The following is a 22,972-nucleotide window of genomic DNA, read 5'->3' as shown; positions in this document are numbered from 1 at the left end:
TGTCAGAATTTGAACTCAGGCCGTGACTGTAAACCCTGCATTCTTTCTTACGATGGCACCCTGCCTTTCTTGTAAATGTTTGGGCTTATCACATAAAAGCTATCATTTATTGCATTTTTGCTGTGTGCCCAGCACTGTGCTCAGGACTCTTCATCCATTATTTTGTTTCTCAATATGTGGAGGTAATTTTTTATAAGCATTTTGCAGAGGTGGAAATTGAGATTCAGTTTAGGTAATGTATTTAAATCACAAATTGATTGGGGGCAGAGCCGTGACTCACAGCCGGACCTGACCTCAAAGCCCATGCCTTTTGCGTGATTTGGACAAGACCTTCCCCTGTAGCTCTTGGTTTCCTCAACTCGCAGTTGGGCAGCAACCAGCCACAGGTCCTGCCATCTCTGGTATGTTCTCTATCCCAGAGCGTTCCTCCTAGAGTCAGTCCTGATCTACCAAAGGGAAATGAAAGAAATACGATTGCTTGTAGCCTAAAGGACTAAGGCAGGGGGTGGCCACAGCAGCACAAAGCCCCCAGACGACTGTACCCTTGAATGGATTTCTGGAATCATCAGCTCCAATGAGCCCTCGTGGATAGCCAGGTCAGAATAGATTCTGGGAACCCTGAATGGCCGCTCAGGTCTACAGTGACCATACTTGCCAGTCTTGAGAAGCTGTTTCAACTAAGATGATAAAACTTGCATACTGGGGCTGGGGCGGGGCGTAGAGAGGAATCCTGTGACCTGGGGGAGAACCCTCCTAGGACTGATGTTCTGAGGTTTTTCTGTGAAAATCTCTGGTTGAAATCTATAAAAGCCTTTCACGAGACCCACTCTGGATTTTTTCAGAGAGTGATAATATCCCCATTTTACAGAAGAAACTGAGGTCCAGAGAGAGAGAACCTGGCTTATCTGAGGTTATAGGCAGATTGGGAACCGGAACCTGGGACTTACCCTGTGGCCTCTTCCTAACATCCCATTGCAGCCAGGGCCCATGGTTCTGTGGGGCCTTATCATGACCTGGCAGTGGGAAGCAGAGATATTGGCCATTGTCTGGGTCTTGGCATGTCATTTATTGTCCCTGAGTTACCTTTACCCTGTCTAGAAAATGAGGGGCTTGGAGTAGTGGCTCCTTAAGGGTCCTCTGGGTCTGAAACATTGAATTTAAAAACATTTATTCAGCCAGGTTGGGAGGTATGATCTGGGTTGTTCTGGGAAGAATCAGAGCCTCTTATAAAGCCAGGGTAGACGGTGCCTCTGTCCCTGAGTCCTCAGAGGAGGAGCTCCTGGAGATTGGGCCCCTGAACTGCAGTCTGAACATCTGGTTCTAGAAGAAGCTTGCTTTCCACACACACACAAGACGTACACGCTCGCATGAGTCACACATAAATGACTCTCAGAGCCGAGTGTCTTTTCCCAAAGACTTAGAGGCCTCTCCTGTGAGCTGGCTCTCCTTGGAAAGGGGCTCTTGTCCAGATGGGCCTGTGCTGCAGCCAGCAACTGAAGTTTCCATTAACAGGGCCAAAGGAAAATGCTTCGAGGCTGGAGGTGCAAGTGACAGGCCTCGGCCCTACCTCCCTGTCTCAGCCGACTTCCTGGACCTCATTATTCCCTCTGCTGGGCTAGTTTCTCTGCTGGCCTCGGGGCTCCCTCATCCTCTGCCCACTCCATCCCCCAGGTCTGGGGAAACCCAGAGCTGGCTCCTGCCCAGACTCTGGGGTAACTGTGGGCCCCATCTCTGAGGAATAGGGGGGGTGTTGGGTTCCATTTCCTGGTGAGAGCTGCACATTTGTACCAAGAGGCCCCTGGTTGTCAGGGAAACAGCAGAGCAGTTGCAAGCAGATCTCTGTCCTCTGCTCTTTACTCTCAATCCCGTTTCATGTCTGTCTGATGATTGTAGTTTGGGGGACTTGTAATCAGGCAGTGGGGACCCATGGGCAAACATGACAAAGCCTGTCCTCAGAACTACCCACTCGTACAGTGAATGCCACCACTTACCGAGAACAGAGATCTCTGCCTAGCCTCATGTGCTCTGCTCTTGACCAAAGGTTTGTCTCATCTTCCAACAACGCTACGAGGCAGGAAAGGGAAAGCCCTAAGTTTTGTATTTGGGATGACCTTGAACTCAAAGATGAGCAATATGCCCAAGGTCACATAGCTAATAAGTGACAAAAATGGACTTGAATCCAGGTATGTCTGTCTAACTCCAAAACCTGTGCTCCCCCTATGGTTTCCAGTGACCCCAAAGTGAGCACAGGGTTATGGACCAAGGTCAGGGGCTACTTTCCCCTAAATGTTTTTTTTTGTTTTTTGTGTGTTTTTTTTTCGGTGGGGTTGATGTGGAAAACTGGAAAGCACTGAGCTGAAATGTCTCCTTGGTGTCTCCCCCTCTCTTCTGGTTCAGCACCTCGTATGTCTTACTAAATATTAGTCTAATAGACTTGGGGTTTTGTACTTTTAAAAAGTAACATAGACAGGGTTAAAAAAAATACCAGTTTCATAAAATGGAAAGCACCGGTCCTCATTTCTCCATCTGTCATCCTGAGAAGATTGCTTCACTTGCATCTTTGCCTTCCTGCCGAGGGTGCTCATGAGCCCAGCCACCTCTCCCTTCTCTTCCCTTTTCCAAACCAGTTACATCCCTTCTTTCATTGCTTTTTAGGTCAGATATCTTGGTTTCTTCCTCCTTCACTGTCGACTTTGTCCCCTGCCATCCCCTTCAGTGAGATTGTGTGTCCTATTTGTTCAATCACCACCTCCCTGTGACTTTTCTGTCCCATTAAAGAAAATTCCAAAATCTTCCCAGTGACCTCAGGTACTGGCTCCCAGTGTCACTGCCCCCATTGCCTGTTGCCATGTCAGCCACACTGAGCCCCTTGACTGCACTGCCCCAGGTAGCCACGTGGTCCGTGAGACCCTCCGACCCCTCGCTCTGCCTGGGACTGCACCCCTTGTCACTCCTTCCTGACCAAGCTTCATCTTTTCTCCCTAGTTTTTATCGTAGACTTTTGTTATTCTTCTCCGTTACAGAGTAAGCTCCAGAAAAGCAGGGTTTTATGTACTCTTTTATCTAGTGCTGTATCCTCAGTACCTAGTGCAGTGCCTTCTCAGAGCAGAGGCTGAAGACGTGTTTATTGACATGTACAGGAACCATAACCCTTCAGATATTTGCAACAGGGGACGAGGAGCCCCTTGAGTTTTCTCATCTGCAGGGCGCTAAGCCCTGGGTTCTAGAACTGTTCTCAGTGACGTGGAAAGAGCACACATGGTGCAGGTCGCATGGACCCTGGAATTGCGACTTCGCTGAATTCAGTTTTAAGTTGTGTGACTTTGGGCAGATTATTTCACCTAGCTAACCCCTGCCCCCACCTTCAGTTTTCTCCTCTGTCAAATGGGGATCTGATGCCGGGAAGGATTGCTGTGAGCCTTAAGTGAGATGTATCTGAGAAAGTGCCCTCCACAGCCTGGGGGAATCGTGCGGTCACTGGTCGTGACCCTTCTCCCTCTGGGTTCCGAGTCCCTTTCCCATGCTGGTGTGAGTGTCTGGACACTGACTAGTCTGTCCATTGTCCTCTGAAAAATGCATGCGGCCCTGACTCAGGTCTTTGGGTATCATTCAACCTGAAGGGCTGGAGGCAGCTGGAAAAGAACAGGGGGAGTATACTCTCCCTTGGGAGGAAGGGAGGGTGAGGAAGTTTGGGGGAAAGAATGGAGGAGAGGGGAGTCTCATGGGGTCTCTTTCTTCTCCATAGTGTTTTCTGCACAACCTGAGACCATGGCCAAACAAGCACAGGTAAGGAGTCTCTCCCCTCCCAAAGGCTGTGCTCTGCCTTCTCTGGGCCTGGGCTCATCCTAGGCCTGCTGCACTGAGCCCTGGAACCTTCTCGAAAGGAACAGGAGAGATTCTCAGGCTTTCCTTGCTCCTGTTACAAGTCACACGTCTTTCAGATGTGAGTAACCCATGGCAACACACAACATCCAGAGCAGTAAAGGATGGGTATTGGCTCACATGACTGAGAAGCCCAGAGCTTCAGGTCTGGCTGGATCTAGGGGCTCAAATGATAAGGTCTGGATTCTGCCTCTGAACTGGGCTTCCTCTGGGTGGCTGTGTTCTTGGGCAGGTTCTTCCCTGATTTGGCACACTGGTCACCAGCAGCTCCAGGCTTCCCTTCCACTTCCTGGGGAGCCTGTAGGAAACAACAAAATTTATTTCCCATGATTCCAGGGAAAGTCAGGTTTGGTTCTCATTAGCTGAGCCTGGGAAACTTGGATCCAGGTGGTGGAGTTGGTCCCATCTGAACTGTATGGCCCAAGAGTGGTTTCTCCAGGAAGGGAGACAGATACTGCAGAGGCAAAAGCAATAGAAGGTCCTCTCTGCTCTGGAGATGTGGTCACAGCAAAGATGGGAGCAAAAAGGGAGACTAAAACTAAGGGACACCTGCCTTGGCCCCTTTTACCGCCCCCACTTCAGTCACAGAGCTACTGGCCACAGATATAATGCAAGAGCTGTGTGATCTTGAGTAAGTTCTTTACCCTCTTGGGCCTCGATTTCCATTACGAGGTGGTTGAGCTCAGGGAAAACTAAACTTGGTCCCTGTCTTCATGACCTGCCACCCAGTGAAGAGCGCCTTAAGGATGCCTATTGACAGTTTTGAAGAGCATAGCGTGTCATGTGAAACAGGAGGAGTACACGGCAGCATCTTAGCCACGGCCTCCCTCTCAGCCTCTGAGAAGCGTACTTTGCACAAGTGGCCTCTGACCAGGACGAGAGAGTGTTGGTGGTTATGGGCAAAGAGCCAAGGCAGACTTTTGCTGTTCCCCATTTCCCATATGGTGTCACCCCCGAGCTACTTCCTGAGCGGCATTTGCACTGCAGGGTTCTAGGTGCCTGAAGCGGACAGATCAGGCCCTGGGAGGTCAGAGGGACGAGAACCCAGGGCATAGTTCTTTGGACTCCTGGTGCAGTTCTCCCACACCACTCTGTCTGCCTGGCTCACGCGTGGTTTCTTGCTGCCATGGGCCAGGGGCCGGTGCACACCCGGCAAGCAGAAGTCCCAGGGTGGCAGTGCCTTAGGGGTCCTTGGTTCCCTGAGGGGAGTTGGAAGCCCCATGCACGCTGCTGATGCGCTGGTGGGGGCAGTAAAAGAGCTCTGGGAGCACGCAGGTGGAGGGAACAGGAAAGCTGCCTGGAGGAGCTGCTTGGAAAGAGCAAGAGGCTGAGATGGTTTAGGTAGAGGCGATGCTGGAATGAAAGGCCAGTGCGGAGGGGATGCAGTGTATTCAGGCCGTACCAGCAACTTGGCTTGCTTGCAGTGCAAGGGCTTGTTGAGGGGAGGAGGAGGCAGAAGACACTACTAGAGAAGTGTGAGAAAGGATTTCCTTCCACCGAGCTGAAATATGTGTCCACTATTCCCAATTATTAGCACCCCGGTTCCCTTCTCAACACACACCACACGTGTACAGAATGAGCCACTCACCCTCTTCTCTTGTCCGGATCACCCCCAATTACTTCTACTGTGATAAGTAATTGTGCTATTCTCCCTTTCCTTCCTTTCGGAAGAAGGGAACTTGAAGCCCAAAGATGTGAAGAAATAGTGTAGTGTCATAGAAAGGTCCTGGCAGCATGGCTCTGTGGCCTCAGTGTCTCAGGGATGTCTGGGTTTGACTAAACATGGAGATGGGCATACGGACACTTTGAGGACAGAGCAAGAGGGGCAGGTGCCGGTGCTTGGGGCTCTAGGAGCTGCAGAGATGAGGCTGGCGTCAGGGATGATGAAGGCAGCTCTCAGGTGGAAGAGCTCTGGCCAGCAGCCTTTTCTCTGGGTGATGTCGCTTCTGCTCCCGAGAGGCCTCGGGACTCCTACTCGAGCAGCAGCCTGGATGGGGCCCAAGACCACAGAGCCCCAGGGTCTAGGCTGCTCACCAGCTGGCATCGGGACCTGTTGAATATTTCAAGGTGGAAAGTCCCTTTGCCTCTGCTCGCCCCTCCCCTCGGTCATGAGTACCTGAAGCCAGGAACCTGTCTGCTAGAGGAGGAGACATAGGGACAGCCAGCTGCAATGGTGGCACTTGGCGATGCAGAATTCACCAAGTTGGTGTGAGAATGACTGATGGTGGGACACCTGGGCCTGGGATTTGAAGGATTGTCTATGTGTGTCTAAAATGTGACCAGTGCTGAGTCCCCGTGTCTTCCTCTTCTGGTGGCTGTGATCCTGAAGGGTCCTAGGTTAACTAGTCTGGCAGGCAGCCCCCCTGAAAGGTTTTATTGTTCCTGTGCAAAGACCCACGTGGGAGACCGGCCCTGCTGCTCTCTACGCTTATCAGCCTGTCTCTAAGGGAAAGTGTTGATCAAGCTGTGTGTGTCGGTCATTAGACCTCCCTTCCCCCAGGATGGCATTGCCTCATCTTTCAACCGCAGTCCCTTCCCCAGACACGTAGTGTGTGAGGAGGGAGCAGGGTGACGATGGAGGAACAGCAACAGGAGAGGCTCGTCAGCTCTCTGTCACTGCTGAGACCTTTGCCCTTCAGCCTGGGGACACACTTCCACCTTCTCTTCTCTTCATTCCCTCCTGGCAATTTGCAATCCCATGATCTTGGCAACTTTGGGCGTCTGCACTGAGTGCTGAAGTATCTGGGTTCGCAGTCTGTGAATGCAGTTTGCTTGCTCTCGCCTCCAGGCCTTTGCCATGCTGTTTCCTCTGCGTGAAGCCCTTTGCCTCCCCTTTACGAGGAAACCTTCAACCTGCTCAGAATATATTCAGTCAGCCATTCTCGCACCCATTCATCTAGGAAGCACATCTTTACTGAGTGCCTAGTTGTGCCAAGCCCTGTGCTAGGTGCTAGGAATACATCCATGAGCCGGACAGACACTCTTAAAGCTTTCTGGAGGGAGTATCTCTTTTCTGGTCCAGGAATTTGGTATCTTTCCTTCTCTGCCCAGGGCTGTGATCGGGTTACGAGGAATTGACCAGTGGCGGGAAGGGGACCGTGTCCCTTTCTGGTCACCCGCCCAGTCAGAACTTTAAATAGCAACCCTGCGCCCACGCATGCATACCTCTGAGGAGCCAGCAACTGCAGACATAAACCAAAGAGCATCCAAACGCCTGGCCAGGTCCCACAGTGAGGGCACTGGAAGACGTGGGAGGTGGTGGGAGGCTCGTTTTGGCCTATCCACTTCTGCCTCCTGTAAAGCATCGTTTATGTGGCCCATCCCCACCCTTCCACGAAGCCTTTCCTGGTTCCCTCCCCCAGCTGGACTCAGCCTCCTCTGTTTCCCCACGTTACTTTGCCTCTGTCTTAGGGTATTTACTACAAGCTTGATGCTAATATGTATGCTCGTCTCTCTCCTCCACTGAGTCAGAAGGTCATGAAAGACATTGTCAGGGCTTCTTTCTCTCTGAATCTTTAGCCCAAAGCATCTGGCCTGGCACCGGCTGAGTGCCCTGTGCCCAAGCCTTGCGCTCAGAGCCTGGAGCCCTGGCATGCTCAGTTCTCCCAGCCCTCGCTGCCCTCCTGGACCCCACGCTTCCCAGGGCCGTGTAGCTGACCCACATCTGACTTCTCTGTGAACCAGCCCATTGTGCATTCAGGTTCGATGTGTAAGATCCTTTGGCTCTGCCTTTCCACCCCTTCACCTCGAGGATCCAGCCAGCTTATCTTCAGATGCCAGTTTGCGGCTCAGTTTACTGGGCTCAGAGGGGCGACACTTTGCCTTGGCGTTGATTCTGAGGGTGGCTGTGGGCTCCCCAGGTTGAGACCCCACCGTAAGAAGCTGGAAGCTTCAGGGTTTCTGGAGAGCAGAAGCAAAGAGGCCAGAGATCTGGATTCCAGTGATGCCAGGAAGAAGCGTCCCTTTTCTGGGCTTGGCTCCTTTGTTTCTGTGATAGAGATGATCTGAAGTGCTTCCCCAAGTTGCTAAAATCATCACAATGGAGGTGAAAGGGCTTTGTAAAACAGAAAGTGCCATACAAATATGAGGGGCTCTTGTTACTGTTCTAGGGCTCATTTCCAGCCTCTGCAGTCAGCCTGGCTTTTTATCTCTGGGTCTTGGGACAGTGCAGGGCCGAGGGCTTTGCTGAGCCACCCTCCTGTGGGGCAGTGGCACCCTCCTTGGGTCAGGTTGTGGAAGAAGGTACCAGGAGAGTCACCCTTCTCCTTGCCGAGGCTTTCTGTGGTCAGTGCTCAATTTTAGGGGTGGGGGGCTAAGCCTGGACTCTGTCTGTGACTATGGCTGGGAGTGTGGCCCAGGGTTGGGGCTAGGGGCCCCGTTCAGGGCCAAGGTCTACAGCTCACTTTTCTCTCCACAGGGTGCCAAGTACCGCGGTTCCATTCGTGACTTCCCAGACTTCGATCCCAACCAGGATGCTGAGGCTTTGTACACCGCCATGAAGGGCTTCGGTGGGTGCCAGCCACTGGGAGTGGGGCTGCAGGGAAAGGAGCAGGATTCACTGGGGCTTGGACGTGTCCCCATATGTGGGCACACCCCAGAGTCCTTTTGGGGGTGGGGATGAGATTCACTTACTCATTCTTTGGTCTCCTTTTTAAAATTGTATTTCACAATTGTATAATGAAATATTCCAGGCCAACAAAAAAGGTTTAAAGAACAATAGAAGCTTCACCCACAGACGTGCGACCGCACTTGAGAAACAGCACTTGCTTTCTTATAGAGTTGGAACCTCCTTGGGAGGTCTTCTTGCTGACAATACCAACCCTGCCTTTTTTCGCGGGGGTAACCATTACCCTGAACTTGGTGCTTGTTATTCTCTTTCGTTTTCCTTGTTGAAAGAACCCAGTCCTGGGTGTTAGGACACCTGGGTTTTCCTAAGCCAGGCTCCTTGTGAGACCTTGAGTGAGTCCTTGCCCCCCTCTGGGCCTCCGTTTCTTTGTTTGTGTGATGAGCTGAATGACAGGCCCTCTGTGCTCAGATACTGTGGGTGCTGTCATCCCTCTCAGTGGGGGCTTAACAGATCCTCATAGATGCTTGTCCCCCCTGCCCCCCGTACCACTGCCTCAGGAGCAGAAGGCTCCTGCCGGGGACTGCAGGGAGCAGCCCTGGTGGGCTTCCTGGAGGCAGGTTGGCGTAGGATGACGGGTACCCTCCCCTCTTCTAGGCAGTGACAAGGAGGCCATACTGGAGCTGATCACTTCCCGGAGCAACAGGCAGAGGCAGGAGATCTGCCAGAGCTATAAGTCCCTCTATGGCAAGGTAACCATGGCAACCAAAGGGGGGGCGGTGAGGGGTCAGGAATGATTTTGTTCACCTGTGTGTTCATTCAGGGTCTTTCCTGGGTATTTTACTCCAGGTCAGCCTCGGTGCTGGCACGTCTGCCCTCCTTTTCTCTTTAGTCAGGGACCATTCAGCCACAAATGCCTAGAGCCCTTGCTGTGGTCTGGGTGTTCGGGCTGTGCCGTGAGTAAGACCTGTGAGGTGTCAACCCTGTGGACTCACAGGTAGTGGGAGAGACACAAGTAAACAAGTAAACAGCCGTGGGGAAGAGGCAGGACGCCGTGGACTTGAATCCTGCACCGCCATTTTCTAGCTGTGTGACTTTGGGCGAGTTACCCGATGTCTCTCAGCCTGTGTCTTAGGGCTGATGACAGCACATACCTCCAAGAGTGACGATTAAATGAGATTACTTAGCCCAGTGCCTGTACAGAGTGTAGTGCTCATTAAATGTAATTCTTATCATTATAACTGCTCTTCCCCTCCCCCTCCCCCTCCTCTTCCTCCTCCTCATTCTCTTCCTCCTCTTCCCCCACCCCCATCCCGCAGGACCTCATTGCCGACTTGAAGTATGAGCTGACAGGGAAGTTTGAACGACTGATTGTGGGTCTGATGAGGCCGCTTGCCTACTGTGATGCCAAAGAAATTAAAGACGCCATCTCGGTAAGAAGCGTGGGTCTGTCTGTTTGTGTTGGGGGTGGCGGTGTGAGGAAGGGAAAGATTCTGGCCTCTACAGCGAGTATTCAGGATGTAACCTGCTTTCGAGAGGCAGACCCTATCTGCCCAGACCCTACCCCAGAGGGGCACCACAGTGTCTCCTGTGGTGGGACAGATGTCGGTGGGACAGACGTCGGTGTGAGGCAGAGCCTGTGAAAGGGAGCCCTTGGCCCAGAGCCCCACACGAGTAGCTGACAGTTCTGAGGAAGCAGGATACAGGAATGTGGGGACAAATGGTGTTCAACACCCAAAGGCCAAGGGCATAATACAGGAGGCTAGGAGGCAGGCCCGGGCCCAGGGTGGCATAGAACATGAGAGGACCAAGTTGGGCCCAAAAGCCTGGAGAGGATTTGGTTGATCAGAACGGGAAGGTCATTCCAAGCTAGAGAAAAAATGGCTAGAGAGCTTCGGGAGGTTCTTGAGGATATGAGGAGCAGCTCAGTTGGTGGAGATAGAAGGTCACTCCCTAGGAAGCAGAGAGACATCAAGAACCCTTAAGTGTATCTCGGACTTTACAGTTTACAATGTGCCGTGATCTTTGCCTCAGGTGAGCTATTGAACATGAATTCATTTAATAAACTGATCAACTTAGCAATGTGAGAGACTATTACCCTTTCAATCTCCCTGTGAATTTGGCAAAGCAAGTAGTAGCCTCTCCATTTTACAGATGAGAAAACTGAGGCCCAGAAAGATAGTTTCTTAATAAGATGTCACAAAGCAAGCTGCAGGCAGAGGTGGGACTAGAACCTATGTCTTTTGATTCTCAGGGAAGCAGCTCCCAATCGGTGCCTACACGCCGTAGGAGTACCTAAGTGCTGGGGTTGTATAGCCCTGGCCACTCCAGGATCCTAACCCGTGACTGATGGCCTCCCATCCTGGCCTTTTTTTTTTTTTTTTTAAGATTTTATTGGGGAAGAGGAACAGGACTTTTTTATTGGGGAACAGTGTGAACGTCCAGGACTTTTTTCCAAGTCAAGTTGTTGTCCTTTCAATCTTAGTTGTGGAGGGTGCTGTTCAGCTTCAAGTTGTTGTCCTTTCAGTCTTAGTTGTGGAGGGCGCAGCTCAGCTGTAGGTCCAGTTGCCGTTGCTAGTTGCAGGGGGACGCAGCCCACCCTCCCTTGCGGGAGTCGAACCGGCAACCTTGTGGTTGACAGGATGCACTCCAACCAACTGAGCCATCCGGGAGCTCAGCGGCAGCTCAGCTCAAGGTGCCATCCTGGCCTTTGACTCATGTGTCCATTCTCTTCTCCCAGGGCATTGGCACCGATGAGAAGTGCCTCATTGAGATCTTGGCTTCCCGGACCAATGAGCAGATGCACCAGCTGGTAGCAGCATACAAAGATGGTGAGATAAGCAGGAGGGGCCATTCAGGATTTCAGATAGGAAATGAGGGTGATTGCAAGGATGGAGATCCTAAGATCTGATTCATCCACCTTTCCTCCTTCCCTCTGATCTGTCCATCCAATAAGTACCTGCTCTGTGCTGGGCACTGTACTAGGTTCTCAGGATCGGCAAAACCCATGTAAACCCTGCCTCCCAGAGCTTATAGACTAATGAGATAGTGAGGGATATAGACCATAAACAGGTAAATACGATGATGACATGTGGTTGTGTTATAAAGGAAACAAACAAGATGAAAAGAATCTGACTTTAACAGGGGAGGGCCTGCTTCAGACAGGTGGTCAAGGAAAGTCTGTCTGGGGAGGAAATGAGAAGGAGCCATTTGTGTAAAGAGTGGGGAGAAGATCCTGGCAGGCAGAGGGAATGGCAAGTCCAAAGGGCCTGGAGCAGAAATGAGCCTCGGAGCCCGTGTGAGGCAGGAGTGGTGGAGGGTAGGGCAGGAACACACAGGGCCTTGTAGGCCAAGACAAAGGGGTGATGCTTTATTATTCTAAGTCCAGTGGGAAGCAGGGGAGCCCATGATCAGATATGGGCTTTAAGTTGATCAGCCTTGTTGTTGTGGATTGGAGAAGGAGTGAGAGCAGAAGCAGAGGGAATAGTCAGAAGGCTGTAGCCACTGCCCAGAGTAGGATGGCACCGGTGAGAATAGAGAGAAGTAGACAGATTCCATCACATCGTGTCATGGGTCAGTATAAATAACTGAAAATACGCCCTGGGTGTTGCCATGGCCATCATGGAGAGCTGGGCTTGGGGATTTGTATCCAGTATCTGATCATTTGGGGGCAGCAGGGACCTTTATCCTGGATCTCCGGGGTCTCCTGAGGATGGGACTAGAGCTTCTGTTCCTTCCCTGCAGCCTATGAGCGAGACCTGGAGGCTGACATCATTGGCGACACCTCCGGCCACTTCCAGAAGATGCTGGTGGTCCTGCTCCAGGTTGGTCTACCCTGGGGCCCTCCCCTGAGCTCCCTACCCGAGTGCAGGCAGAGAGCCGCAGGTACCTCCCTGTACCCCCAGGCAGGGTGGCCTGTGAGGGACTCCTTGGTGTCTCTTTGGGTATAAAATTCTCCTCCTATGCTGTGGCCAAGCCCTTTCCCTCTGCCCATTTTATCCTTGATCTTGAGATGGTTTCTCTCTGGCTCCCTTGGGTGTCGAGTTTGATTGTCCAGGGGTCTGTTTTGTTCCCCCTGATTTGCACAGGCAGGTGACTTACATTTCCATGTGCACACACCCTTCTGTCTTGGGACCAGGAATATCCTTTCCTGTGACCTCCTTCCTGTGTCCTCTCAGGGCCTCCCTCCTGCCATTGCTTCTTTAGCCCCTGCACGTACCTGAGGCCATCAGCGGGCGCTGCCTTCATTGCACCCCTCACAGTCCAACCCCCCCACCAAGGAACACGTATAAAAGAAACCATGAAGAGGCTGCAGACTGCTGTGTCCAGCTGAACTCAACCTGCCAAGTTGGCATTTTTTCCTTTGTGTTCCCACACAGTGTGCCTAAACACACACACACACACACACACACAACCACTTTGAGTTGGTTGCTAACAATTACACATAGGGAGATTTTGCTCAAAAACCCAGATTCATGGATTCTTTCGAATAATTGAAAGTTCTGGCAATATCAGGCCTGCATTTTGCAGGACTGCAAGTGGGCTGGAAAGCAGGTCTAACCTGCTATTCACCTGTACCGTTCTGGCCTCACAGGCATTGAGATGTCGCAAGCCCAGCTCCAAGGACCAAACCTTGAGGAAGCTTTCTATGTAAATCAAGCCATCTGTTTGTTTCTTTCACTTCCTCCCCAACTTCACCCACATTTTACACCAGTTTTCTTCCTCCCATTGCTATGACAATCTACGTCCTATATTAAGCAGCTGGGGAATTATCAGAAACATCCAGTGTTGGAAAGTGTGACCTTTGCCCCCATTTTCAAAGGGCATGTTCTGAAAAAAGAGTTCCAGCCTGTATCTTGGTCAAGGACGTTGCCTCCTCAACCTTTGACACCAAGTGGGCAATGACGTGGCACGGTTTGTAAGCCTGCCAGCTCTGTCTTCTTGAGCTCAGTCCCAAAGAGAACCAGGGGGGTTAAGATCCTGAAATGCACAATCCAGGGGGAAGAGGAAATAAGCATAGGCTTGACCTCTGCCCGCATAACCAAGCAGCCTGGTAGGGCTGTCCCCTGCCCTCTGTGAGTGTCCTCCTCTGTCAGATGGGGCAGGCGGCCTGAGGGGAGGCAACAAAGTCCAAGGGCATTTGGTGCCTTCTAGCCTGTGAGCTCAGATCTGAGGGCCCCGGTCTCAAATCCTCATTGGTGAGTTCTTTGGGTTAAGGACGCACATTGTGCAGACTTTTGACCCCTGTAATATTGTTGGGGCACATTGTGACAGGGGCCCTGTCCTCAGAGATGTTCTTGGTACAAAGCTCTGCTTCCTCTGGGAAGGACCTTGATTATTCTCAGGACTCCCCTGTGTGGTCCCAGCTCCAAGGATGAAGGGGAGGGACTATGATTCTGCACAAAATAGATGCTGCCGTCTTGATCCAGTGGTAGCTGGAAGTCACTGCTCCTGGACATTTCTGGGCCACCATGGTTTTCCCAGCCTCCCGTCACCACCACTGGCGTGTGGGCTTTCCCCCTGGCTCTGATATTTGAACCACATGTGCCTTGTCTCTCTGCCCAGGGAACCAGGGAGGAGGACGATGTCGTGAGCGAGGATTTGGTGCAACAGGATGTCCAGGTAAACAAGCGCCTATGACAGAGGCCCCCTAGGCACAGAGGCGAGAGGCTGGGGATCTGGGGAAGGCTGGACGCAAAGTAATTTGCATGAAATACCAGAAATAACTGACTCAGCCATCATTTATATAGCGCTTTGTTTATATTATCTTTCAAAGGTACACAGGATATTTAAAGTTAGTGAGATGTATTTTGGAGCTTTTATCATTTGTTCATTTATTCATTCAGTTAATTAATATTTATTGAACACCTACTATGTGCTAGGCACTCTGTCACACGTTGGAGAACTGTCTCAACAAAATCAGACAGTACTGGGAGAGACAGACATATATTAATCACAGAAACACCTTCTCCCTGGATATACTGTACATTCCAGATGTTTTGAGCCCCACTATGTGCCAGTAACATTGCAGGGGTGGATATAGAGAATGTTAAGATACAGTCCCTGTCCTGAAGGAGCCCATGCCATAGTGGAGAGATAGGCATATACAGAAATCATTTGAATATACAGTGGATCAAAGCTATAAAGAAACAGAAAGCTATAGGAACCTAGAAGAGGGAGGAAGGGAGGGAAACAGAACTCAGCCTGGGGACATCATGAAATGCTTTGAGAACAAATGGGGCATCTACTCTGGCACTTGAGGGTTGAGTAGAACTGAGTTCCCCCAGAAAGAAAGGGTGAAAGGTATATAGTATATGAAAAGGCCCTGAGGCTACCAATTACTGGTCTGATCAGGGATCCAACATCCTTTCTGACTGGCTGGGCCAGGGAATCCTGTGTCTCGAGGTTTCCTCTTTCAGTTACGTCCTACCGCTTCCCTTTTAGGAGCTGTACGAGGCAGGGGAACTGAAATGGGGAACAGATGAAGCCCAGTTCATTTATATTTTGGGAAATCGCAGCAAGCAGCATCTTCGATTGGGTAAGCAAGCTCCAGAAGAGGCCCCACAGCTGCCCCTGTGAGGTTGTGCCAAGAATTCCATTCTCTTCCTTTCCTGCTAATAGAGCATGATAGCTACTTCGTCTGCAACCCAAACACCTGGTTTCATTAGACAGTGATTGGTATGGTCTCTCACCAAAGTCATTAATAGGATGCTTAGCCCTTCTATCCAAGTGCCAGTCCTGTCTTCATGTTGGAGTAGGAGGTATACACAGACCCTCACAGCATATGCAGCGTGACTGCATGGTGGCGGGTGATATGCATGACCTCCCTGCCACGTCCCAACAGACTAGCCCTGCCTTCATGTTGGCGCTCGGTCCTGGCCACTGCTCCCTCCCCTTCGCACGTCCCTGCTGTTCTCAGTGCCTTGGGGGCACTCTTGATGACCCTGTCTCTCTGTCTGACTCAGTGTTTGATGAGTATCTGAAGACCACGGGGAAGCCCATCGAAGCCAGTATCCGAGGGGAGTTGTCCGGGGACTTTGAGAAGCTCATGCTGGCTGTGGGTATGTTCTGATGTTGCATTTCCAGGGCCTCTGAGGGAGTCTGGGATTCTGGGCCAGGAACGAGGGGCCGAGAATGGAAAAGGGGAATTCTGTCGTATGGAGATGGGAAGGTGAGAACCAGATGGACAGTGAATTCTAAAGGTTTAGCCAGGGCAGCATGGCTGAGGCCGGGGAGGCAGGGAGTTGAGCCTCGGCCACTGACTTCCTCTTGCTCAGTCCTCTAGTATGTGTGGTAGGACAAGAAAGAGCAGTGGGCTGGGGGTTGGGGCTCAGAGGTCGGGAAATACTGATCAGGAGAGTGGATTTTGTGGAGCCAATACTGTGTGCCAGGCACTGTGCTGAGTGTTTCATCTTTATAAAGGACCCGGATATGGGCACTGTTATTGTCTCTATTTCACAGAGGAGGAAACCACGTCTCACTGAGCTGCATCACTTGCCAAGGGGTCATTTTGTAATAAACTGGGGGGATTACTCTGCATATGAGAGATGCTAGGAGCTGATTAGTCAATGGTGAAGTCAAGATTCAAACCTAGGGCTTCTCCCAAGTCTGCTGTTGACTTGGAGCAAGTCACTTATCCTGCTGGGCCTTCATTTCCTCATCCGACAAATGGGGGCAGAGGAGATAGACTGCTTGACCCAGAAGCCCTTGCAAGCCAGACATTCCAAGAGTCAGCCCGTCGGAGCCTGGGATAGATTGTGTGTGCGTGCATATTTCCTGGGAGAGGGCTACAGTCCAGGCCTCATCTTCCCGTCCAGAGCCGTCCCCCACCAACCCTATTTCCAGTCATCAGGTTCTGGCCCGCTGTGGCAGCAGGGCCCAGTGGTTCAGCCGCCAGTACCAGTATTTTTCTGGTGTAGCAGAGTCTAAAGAACACCTTTCCCAGCTCCCCTCAGATGTTGCCGCCCACCCGGCCCAGTTCCCTGTGAAACCCCAAAGGACTAGAAAGGTGAAGTGGGTCTTTGTAACACACTACTCACATTACAACAGGCCCATTTCCTGATTTCTTTATCCCCTGGGTTTGTGACAGAAGTGGGCTGTGGGTTATCAGGAGCCAGAGTTCTTCCTGGATTTGAGCTTGGAGGCCACCGAGGAATGGAAACAAAGGAGGGGTCGGGCCACAGTATCCCCTTTCCGAAGCAGCCAGACTAACTATCTCTTCCTCCCTCTTCTCAGTGAAGTGTATCCGGAGCACCTCGGAGTATTTTGCTGAAAGGCTCTTCAAAGCCATGAAGGTAATGGGCTGGGGTTGATGGGGAAGGGGACCTCTGCCCACCCCCACAAGACTGTTGGGGCTCTTACATAAGTCCTTGGCGTTCACTGGCCAAAGAGAGCCTTCAAGGGATTGGGCACAGGACCGAGTGATGGCTCTGTGTCCCACGAGAGCTCCAGAGCCTGGAATGCTTTCTGGTCACACACTTTACCCAAATACCTGCCCCGACCTCATGATTGATAAGAGGGTAAAGTGACAGCCTATACCCGATCCATCCAGCCAGATGGGTTGGAAGCCCATACTTTTAAAAAATATTAGTTAACCAGAATGTTTATATATAGTGTACATAGGTAAGTGGGAAGCACTTTGGCAATTGCTAAGAGTCGTGATACTCATCCCTGTAACGCAGCAATTCCACTCTGGGCGTGTACCGAGAACACTGCTTTCCAGTAATTTCCACGCAGACACAAAGAAACTGATGATATTTCCACAGCACACAGGGTAAAGGAACGCAGTCGTTTGTTGCCAGAGGCCATAGGCCATCCCACAGGGGCAAGTGGACGGCAGCCCATCCTCTGTCTTCGTGCCAGAGTGAGGGCAGGCAGCTCGGCCCTGGAGTGATGTACCAAAGTGCATGTGTTCATAACGTACTTAGCAATGTTGTCCATATTAGGAAAAAACTAGAGACACCACAGTGTCCATCAGGAGTGGCAGGAAAAATAACTTCACAGTGACATATTTACAAAGTTCCAAAACATGCAAACCTAAGCCATATATTGCTTCAAGTTACAAAGTGAGGTACCATCCGAAGGGAAGTCAAGGGCGGAAATGACAAAGAGGAGGAAGGAGGGAGATGAAAGCAGAAGGGACACACAGGATACCTCACAGGGAATGGCAATGTTTGGCTTCTTTTGTTCTTCATGTTACCTTTTTATTACAAAAATTGTATTTGCAACGAAGCTGGGGGCTCCCAGCACTGTAGCCTCCTCCCAACATCCTGTCCCCAAACCCCACCGGTTTTCCAGGGCCTGGGGACTCGGGACAACACGCTGATCCGCATCATGGTCTCCCGCAGTGAGCTGGACATGCTTGACATCCGGGAGATATTCAGGACCAAGTATGCAAAGTCCCTCTACAGCATGATCAAGGTGAGGAGCAACAGGGGACAGAGAGGGACAGAGGCACGCTGCTGAGACGAGGCTTGGGAACCACTCCCAGGAGAAAAGGAACTATTCTAGAAAGCTGCAGTCTCTGGGGAACTGCAAGAGCCCCTGCCTTGCAGCATATTCAGGGAACGTGAGGCAATTCAACCGATAAGCACGTCTGGTGGTGATTGTGAGACGTGGAGGAAGACAGGGTCCTCAAGGGGACACAAGCTGAGTCCAGGATGACGACTATTCCAAGGGCAATCTTCTGGAAGGCGTGGGGGCTGGGGGGACATTAAAGAACACAAATGAGAGTTAATTTGAGACCTCTTGGCCCTGGGTCAGTTGATGACCCTAGAGTAGGGGTGTCTAAACTTTTTTCAACGGTTTTCAGCAAGGGCCGTATGCGGTAAAATACACAAACAGCCGGGCCACTCACTCGAGGTGAAGTACGTATTGCCTCACCTGGTTTATTTAAGTAAACTAAATATGTTTTTGGAATTCGCTGCAGGCCAATTAACAATGGATTGTAGACCGTAGTTGGCCCACGGGCCGCAGTTTGGACACCCCTGCCCTAGAGTGTCCAGCCCAAGAGACTTGGTCAAGAAACAAATAGGAAGTTGGGTTTTTTGGGTTTTTTTCTCTTTTTTTTGGGTGGGGTGGGGATGAGTGGATAAAGCTTTCTGAGTTCAAGTTGTTTTCCCCAAAGTGTGTTTCTAAAGAGCAGTTTTATAGGCATCCGGTGAAAAAAGGTTCCACGGGAAAATGTTTGGAAAAAACTAGAATAAACCAAGACGAGCTGCGGGGTCTGGCTCAGCAGAGTAGTCATCATCTCTTCTTAATTCCACCTTCTGTGAAGTCATATTGGGAGCTTGAAATTGTCCTTGGGAAGTATGTATACCATGGAAGTTGGCAAATGCTACAAATCAGGGCTTTTTCTCTTTTTGTCCCAGAGAGCCAGTTGTTAAATATTTACCCACACACCACTGTTTCGTAGTCTCAGCCACCTCCAGACAGGAAGACAGGCAGGGCTGCTATGCATCAGCATAGAGCCTTCCCCCATTTGGGGCTCTCCAGAACCTTCTCTCGTCTGAGAGGACCCCAAAGTTTGGTAAGCGGTAACCTTTCTCTCTTTCCTTCACCTCAGAATGACACCTCTGGCGAGTACAAGAAGGCTCTGCTGAAGCTGTGTGGGGGAGATGATGAGTAAGTGGCTTGTTCGTCCCGGGGGAGTGGCCTTGGGGGGTGGCAGGCCAGGACTCTCCTGGTCCTCATCCTGATGGACGGATGGATTAGATGAGCTTGGGGATTCCTTGGAGCCAGGAGCACCACGCAGGGGAAAGTCTGAGTGTGTGTGTCAACATGAATGTGGTCTCCTCTACATGGAGATGTCTGCTCTTGTGAACTTGGAAAGTCACTCTAGGAGTGTGGACCAGGAATCGGGGCCACGGAATCGGGGACCAGGAAGCTCCCGGGGATCACGACACTGAGACCCGGGGAGGAAAGGGAAAAGGAGGAAGGGGTGAAGACAGGTCCTGGAGGAGAGTGTTTGAGGTGAGGAAAGGCCTAGAGATTGGAGGGCACAGCCTGGTTCATTTTTATAACTGAGGTCATACTCTGGTAGATGCTGGAAACATCTATGAGGCCGAGAGCAGAGCAGGGCCTGGGGGCCTCTTCCTGGCATATGAACCTCTACTTGGGGTAATGAGAGCCATTGAAGAGATTAAATTGGGGCATGACTTGACCAGATTTGTGTGCTAGGAAGGGAACGGTAGGTACTGAGATTTCCCTTCTGGGGGGTGTATAAGGATCCAGTGAAGTAAGGGCTATGAGAACCTCCTGTTACCCTTTGGTCAGTGCCATAGGGGCTGATTCAGTTCTGCAGACATTTACTGAGCACCTGATACACCCAGGTGCTTTGCAGGAGGAGCTGTAGAGATGATGAGGCCATAAGCGGGTCATTAACTTGTTTGAGGGAGAGACTTGAATAGAAATCACTCAAATTATAAGGAAGAAAGGGGAGGTTGAAGGATTGGAGAAAGGGACTGGGGGCCAGGAAGGCAGAGCCAGCATCGTAGGGGGTCTCAAGAGAGGGTAGAAGGTTCTCAGAAATGAAGTAAGGGCTCTGTTAAATGGATGAGGCATAAGCTGTGGAGAAGATAGATGGATTTAAAGAAAGTGTGTGTGTGTGTGTGTGTGTGTGTGTGTGTGTGTGTGTGGTATGTGTTGTACGTATGGAGTGTCACCTATGATGACATGCCCTCCTGTCCTCCCCCACACCCCCTCCATTCCAGTGCTGCTGGCCAGTTCTTCCCGGAGGCAGCGCAGGTGGCCTATCAGATGTGGGAGCTTAGTGCAGTGGCCCGAGTAGAGGTCAGACCCTCCCCACCTCCTGCTTGACCTCTTGACCACTGGCTTCCACTCCTGCTCTCACGTTCCTGCTCTTCTGGTTGGCACCCAGCTGCCCCCTGGTGGCCAACCTGAGACATTGGTTCTCACATCTGAAGCTTCCTTTTCCTCTTGGAGGGATGAATGGGTGGGCGGGCACCTCTGGGGTGGGCATCTGCTTCCCGCCTTAACTTCTAACATGCTGGGAAGGTTCTGGCCCACTAACTACTAACAGTGCTTGCTGAACCTGGCTGGTTCCATGGAGGGGCCTATCCCATCCTGGGCCTCCCAGTTGGACCTAGGAGGTGTGAAAGCTAAGAACAGATGGGCCCCTCTGGATGCACTAGAAGATTCACAATTGTCCTGACCATCCTCAGACCCAGGCTCCACAAAGGGCGATGATGGAAGTTTTCACAGAAGTGCTTGGGGCAAACCATTCCAGGGATCAGTAGCATGTGGTCCACACAAAAAAATATTTGGAACATTGGATTCCCTGGTACACACTTGCAGTGCCACCTTAGGCAGGTCCCCACCAGTCTCTGAGCGTCTGTCTCCATCTTTAAAATGAGGCTGTTAGACATGGCAGTCTCGGTGCCCTTGAAGGACTCTTGAGCTCTGATGTTCTAGGACAATGTTTCCCAAATTTTAAGGTAAGAACTGTCATTGCAGTTGATCTTGGGTTATCTGAGAAATGGCTTTAGTTTGGGGGACGGGGTCCTCCAGGGCATTAGACAACCCTGAACCTGACATGGTGAGAAAGCTACTCCTTTTTGACATCTGCAATCTTTATGTCAAAGAGAAGGTCTCATTTTAGTGCCACATCTCTGCCACACTTGCTGATTTTCCTTTTTCACAGAGAGAGCTGAGAGAGCCAACTTCAAGTTCAGAGTTCTTGCTTTTGGCCAAAATGGCATCTCAGTTAAATGTGGTGCTACGTATTTACAACATGTTTTTTTGTTTATATTACATTCATTCTTATGGGTTATTGTCTGTTTATGGGACGTGATACCAACTTTCTATTCATGATAATGATATAAAATTATTTGCATTCTTTAATTCATTTAACAAATATTTTTTGAGTGCTTACTCCATCAGGCACTATGGTAGGATACGTCAAAGAACAAAATGGACCAAAGCCTTGACCTTTGGAAGTATTTAAATATACTTCAAAATGGAAGCATTTACGTAAAACAGAAAAGAGGTTGCGTTTAAGTAAAAATATTAAGAAGTAGCATAGGATGTATGCAAATATGGGAAATGTTATGAAGAAGTGACTGAAATTTGAGAAATCTTGTTCTGGTATTCTAGAACATTCCTGTTGCCTTTTCAGGGGTGATGGCTCTTTAAGAGGCAGAAGGGCCTTGGGAACAGGGCAGGATTCTGGGGGACTGGGGAGGCCCCAGTGGAGCTAGGTCAGAGCCGACTCCTGGGGCAGGAGCCCGGCCACTTTTCCCTTGACCAGCACTTGCCCTGATCCCAGGCCTGGCTCTGTCTATCTGTCTCTCCCTTCCCTTCTCCAGCTCTAGGTCAAGGCTCTGTCTGCTATGGCTTCACCCCCGCCTCTGTCCCCCCAAGCTGCTTTGTTTGGGGCTCATGGGCAAAGCCTCCCCTCCCCCGCATGTTCCTCTCTTGGCCTGGTCCCCAGAGGGACCTCCAGACACCTGCTGAGTCTCTTTCTGCTTGTTGCAGCTGAAGGGAACTGTGTGTCCAGCCAATGACTTCAACCCTGACGCAGACGCCAAAGCACTGAGGAAAGCCATGAAGGGTCTTGGTAAGGGGGACACGAAGGGGTGGGGGGGTCTCTGGGGCTGCAGGTGTGGCAGGTTGGGCAGTGGGCTGGGCAGGGGCAAGAGGTGAGGCCTCCAGTTAGGGTCCTTGAGTCTCCACCCTCCTGAGGAGGCTCCTGTCACCCTGAGTAGGAAGGACGGGAGGGAGGGGGTTTGCGAGGAGCTTGGCCAAGGCCGTCCCAGAGACCAAGGTGTCCCCAGCCCCTTAGCAGTATTCTGCTGTAGAGGAAAGTACTGGTTCAAAAGGCCTGGGTTCTTGCCCTGGCTTTGCCACCGACTCACTGTGTAACTTTGGTCAAGTCCTTCAACCCTTCCGAGTCTCAATTTCCCCATGTGTAAAATAAGGGATGTGGATCCTGTAATCCAGGAGTCCCAATTCTCTGATGCGCGCGCCCCCTGCTGGCCACCCCCTTCCAGGCCTCCACTTGGCACCAGTGGGAAGAACTACCTGTGCGATGGATGGCCTTTCTTCCCCCATCTGTCCAACAGCACCTCCCTGGGGCCTTGGGTTAAGTCCCCTATTGTCTGGGCCTCATTTTCATTTATCTAGGGAATGATTGTATCTACTGAGCATATCTAGGACTGTAAGATGACCGGTGTAAAGATGCTTTTGAAAGACAGGGTCCTATGCCAGGTCTGAGGTTGATGGCATTAATCTGAGAGGTAGGAAGTGGTATCCTGATGCCTTCCAGAGTTAACCTGCTGTGGTTCGAGGGGCTTGGGGTCCAGCTTTCAGGGAGCTGAAGAGAAAGGACATAAGGTGCCAAATGGGACTTTTGATTGTCAGGTTGGAAGGATCCCTTAGGAACCACTCCAACCTCTTCATGTTACAGGTGTGGAAATTGAGTCCCAGAAAGGGAACAGGATTTGCTCAGCCATTGCCAAAGCCAGGACTAGAACTCAGTGGCCCTGAATCTCAACCCAGTGCTCTGTG

General features: G+C 51.1%; 1 protein-coding gene across 2 annotated transcripts in view; it reads left to right on the top strand.

The window, feature by feature from the left end:
• ANXA6 (annexin A6) overlaps window positions 1–22,972 on the top strand; it is a 44,951-nt gene that overhangs the window by 6,000 nt on the left and 15,979 nt on the right. For both annotated transcript variants that reach the window (XM_019734380.3, XM_019734381.3), the window contains exons 2-15: window positions 3,746–3,786; window positions 8,300–8,390; window positions 9,104–9,198; window positions 9,766–9,879; window positions 11,187–11,277; window positions 12,191–12,270; window positions 14,012–14,068; window positions 14,891–14,984; window positions 15,412–15,507; window positions 16,682–16,740; window positions 17,744–17,866; window positions 19,011–19,069; window positions 20,158–20,236; window positions 21,941–22,022. In XM_019734380.3, coding sequence (XP_019589939.2) covers window positions 3,769–3,786; window positions 8,300–8,390; window positions 9,104–9,198; window positions 9,766–9,879; window positions 11,187–11,277; window positions 12,191–12,270; window positions 14,012–14,068; window positions 14,891–14,984; window positions 15,412–15,507; window positions 16,682–16,740; window positions 17,744–17,866; window positions 19,011–19,069; window positions 20,158–20,236; window positions 21,941–22,022 — 1,138 coding nt within the window. In that variant the 5' untranslated portion in view covers window positions 3,746–3,768. The remainder of the gene's footprint in view (window positions 1–3,745; window positions 3,787–8,299; window positions 8,391–9,103; window positions 9,199–9,765; window positions 9,880–11,186; window positions 11,278–12,190; window positions 12,271–14,011; window positions 14,069–14,890; window positions 14,985–15,411; window positions 15,508–16,681; window positions 16,741–17,743; window positions 17,867–19,010; window positions 19,070–20,157; window positions 20,237–21,940; window positions 22,023–22,972) is intronic.

The sequence above is a fragment of the Rhinolophus sinicus genome, chromosome 5 (assembly GCF_057876585.1).
Source record: "Rhinolophus sinicus isolate RSI-liver-muscle chromosome 5, RSI-T2T, whole genome shotgun sequence".
NCBI lineage: Eukaryota > Metazoa > Chordata > Mammalia > Chiroptera > Rhinolophidae > Rhinolophus > Rhinolophus sinicus.
The sequence above is the reverse complement of the archived record's forward strand: the minus strand, read 5'-3'. Positions and strand labels throughout refer to the sequence as shown.